At 32.6% G+C, this 3,351-nt stretch overlaps 1 protein-coding gene across 20 annotated transcripts in view; it reads right to left on the bottom strand.

Annotated features, from left to right (window-relative positions):
* Window positions 1–2,335, bottom strand: part of LOC114287160 (KH domain-containing protein At4g18375) — a 7,952-nt gene extending 5,617 nt beyond the window's left edge. For 5 of the 20 annotated variants that reach the window (XR_003637819.2, XR_003637818.2, XR_014330899.1 and 2 more), the window contains exons 1-2: window positions 1,948–2,307; window positions 1–606 (exon numbers count right to left, since the gene is read on the bottom strand). The exon at window positions 1–606 is cut by the window's left edge and continues 32 nt beyond it. Coding sequence is in view for 8 of the 20 variants with exons in the window: in XM_028230455.2 (XP_028086256.1) it covers window positions 1–547 (547 nt within the window). In the remaining 12 variants the exon portion in view is untranslated. Of the gene's footprint in view, window positions 694–1,947 lie in introns of all 20 variants that reach the window. The other 15 variants (XR_014330897.1, XR_014330898.1, XM_082871257.1 and 12 more) reach the window with 10 other exon arrangements.
* Between the last annotated feature and the right edge of the window lie 1,016 nt (window positions 2,336–3,351).

Consider the following 3,351-nt stretch of genomic DNA (forward strand, 5'->3'; position numbering starts at 1 on the left):
GTGGCAGATGTTCGCTACTCATAACTCGAATTTGGGCACGAGTTTCAGTACGCATAGTTTGAATTACTTGTCCACCTTTCCCAATAATACATCCAATCTGATCTGATGGCACAAGCATTCGAACAGTAACTTGCTGAGGCTCCTCAAACTCATCATCACCAAGTGATTCTTCAGCAATAACCCTATCATGCACCTGAAAAAGAGCATCCTGTGCTGGCGAAATAAGCTCACCGGTGTCTTCCAAGTTGTTAGCTTCCACACTTGAACTGTAAATAGTGACAACACGCTCCTCACAGCCAGGCACTGTCTCACCAATCCTGATCTTTGATTGAGTTTCTGTCCTCAATTGCTTCGCAATCTCGCCTCCCTTTCCAATAATACTTCCAATTCTCTTGACAGGGCACAAATAACGGTATACAGTATCTTCCAACCCAATAGTATTCTGGTCCCTCTCATCAGAGGGATTTCTTCTCTTACTTCCTCCATCTCCGGAGTAATCAGATTGAGAATGGGATCTCTTGCCATAGTTATTCCTCTGCCCAGCCATTACAGAATGAGACTATATCTGTAACCCAAGCAGATATCCACCACTTATATCGATTAAAACTGCAGCCACGAAAACACACTTTAAAGCGCTATGCAAAACTTCAGCATCAGAAAATCCCCAAACTATCATTAGAAATTACATGATAACTACAAAAAAAAAAAGAAAAAAAAGAAAAAGAAGTCAACTTAAATCTATATACAAAGACATGTAAACTGCATGAGTCGTAGAAAATTTAAATAACATATTACAGCAAACTTGAGACAAGTTGCTCAGCTCATTCAACCCAAACAACATTAGATCACAATTCAATTTCAACAATCCATACTACTCAAAAACAAGCATTGAAATGTAAGTTCTTATTAAAAATTGGCATTTCACTTGAACTGAAAACCATATGTAATAGAGATGTGATTGCCAGTGTTTTACTAAAGAGTAGAAAGATGTTAATTTGTTATACAGCACAACATCAACCCGCTAGATCTCAATTCAATCTTAACACTCCATACTCAAAAGCAAGCATAATTCTCATCAGAAATAGTGACTATTTTATTTGAACTAAAACCACATTGAATCTAGATGAGATTGGCTGTGTAGTACCGAAGATATTTTTTTAAGTGCAGAGCACACCATTAACACACTGAACATATCAAACTAATCCCCAGCCTATTCTAATTAAGATAGATGTTAGTATGTTACCATTCACCTCTTATCTTAAATTCACAATACTGGCGAGGCGGGTAGGAGGGAACCCTACTTGAAAACAGACACCCATAAATCATTCCGCAAATTTCATCCTCATAAATGGTCATAATGACTAATCTTTCACAATTGAAGCACAATACCATGAACACTCGATCAATTACAAAGTCAAATAGTTCGATGCTTCCCATTAAAATCTAAAACTACTTTACATATCATTCTTAGCACATTCTTCAAATTCATAAAGACTAACCACACAAAACCCATCATAGTATATAAAGCCTACAACCCAGTGAAGGCTTTTAAATTTCGAATTTTCATAACTTCTTCAATTATCTTCTCTTTCCATCTTCATTTTTTTGTTTTTTTTTGGGTGTCAATCAGCAAAAATCAACAATTGATTTTCACAGTACACACCCATCAGATGCCTAACTTAAATACAATTACTTCCAGTTTCACGTGGGGAAAATCCAATATTTGGGCAATTAGCCAATAAAAATTCAAAAATACACATTTTAAATTGCCATACAGATATGGGTTTTCCAATAAGCTCAAAGATAATTGAACTAACTTAACAACAATTGTAATTTAAATACAATTACTTCGAGGTTCACTTGGGAAAATCCAATATTTGGGCAATTAGCTAATAAAAAAATCGAAGATACCCATTTTCCAATAAGCTCAAAGATAATTGAACTAACCTCACAACAATTGTAATTCGTGAGAAACAAAATCGGAGAAAACAGAGTCGGATCGGTTAATTCATCAAAAAAATGACAAAATTTGCGTAAAAAATGAGAAACAGATAAGATCGGAAAAAAATTGGGATGTAGAGAACGAACTCGGGGTAGAAGATGACAGTTGAGATCGAGCAAGTTTGGAGCTTTGTTGGATTTTCTTGGAATGGATTGATGGATCAATAGAGAGGTGAGAGTGTGAATGTGTGAAAAAAGTAAAACCGCCTCTTCATGCAGATTTGCAGAAGAGCATATATGACCTTGCCAAAAATATCTCTCTGTTTGTCGATTTGAGTTTCTAGGGTTTGATCAAGGGTCAAGTTCAATTACGGAAATATCCTACTAGTGTGTTAATTTACCAAATTAAGCCCTCCTAAGGATTTTAGTCAAAAAAATTAAAAAATTAATAATTTATATCAAAAGATTAAAAATTTTCTTTTCCCATTATTTTTTGTACATCATTTTATAAAAAATTATTTTAAATATATTAATTTTTTATATCATATTTTTAATTAGAAAATTAAAAAATTATTTAGTGTGTTTGGTTTGAGTTTTTTTAATTAAGTTTTTTAAAAATTGAATTTTTTGACTTTCGTATTCTTTTATTTTTAGTGAATATTTTTAAAATTTTAAATATTTTTTTTTTCTTTTTTAGATGCACCTTAGTTAGATGTATCTAAAAAGTAAAAAATTCGTGAAAAAATATTTTAAAAAATTAATAAATACATAAAAATTCAAAAAATGTATTGAATTCTTGTATTTTTGGTATTTAGTGAATTTTTTTTATAATTTTTTTTTACTTTTTAGGTGTATTTATGTTAGGTGTGTCTAAAAAGTAAAAAATTGCTTAAAGTATTAAAAAAAATTTAGTAAAAACAAAAAAACACGAAAAATAAAAAAATAGAATTTTTTAAAAAGTATTTTCTGAAAAATGAAAACAAGCAAGCTGATTAAAACTCGTGTTTCCAAAAGGAGGCCTAACTCTCTTCTTCTTAATCCTTCCTCTATGACCAAGACAAAACAAAATAATCTATATAATAAGGGAGAAGGGTATTTGAAAATGTCTAATTTATGTTAGAGATACATTTTGATCCAATGGTTTAAATTATCTCATCTCAACTTCAATGGTTGAGATGTCTTTATTTCCCGCCCAAATGCTCTTTGAGCATCAACGGTACTCATCTCCTCTCTCTCTCATTTCAATTTTGAACTCTCTCTCTCTCTCTCTCTCTCTCTCTCTACCTACATCAGAGCCCATCCCATGCCAACGCCGACGACCATCGACCACCTTTCCTCTATGTCAAACTCCAATGCATCCAAACCCTAAAATTCTTTCCCATGATAAGATAGGTATTTGGAAAATGTGAT

The sequence above is a fragment of the Camellia sinensis genome, chromosome 5 (genome assembly GCF_055761805.1).
Source record: "Camellia sinensis isolate YWXY chromosome 5, ASM5576180v1, whole genome shotgun sequence".
NCBI lineage: Eukaryota > Viridiplantae > Streptophyta > Magnoliopsida > Ericales > Theaceae > Camellia > Camellia sinensis.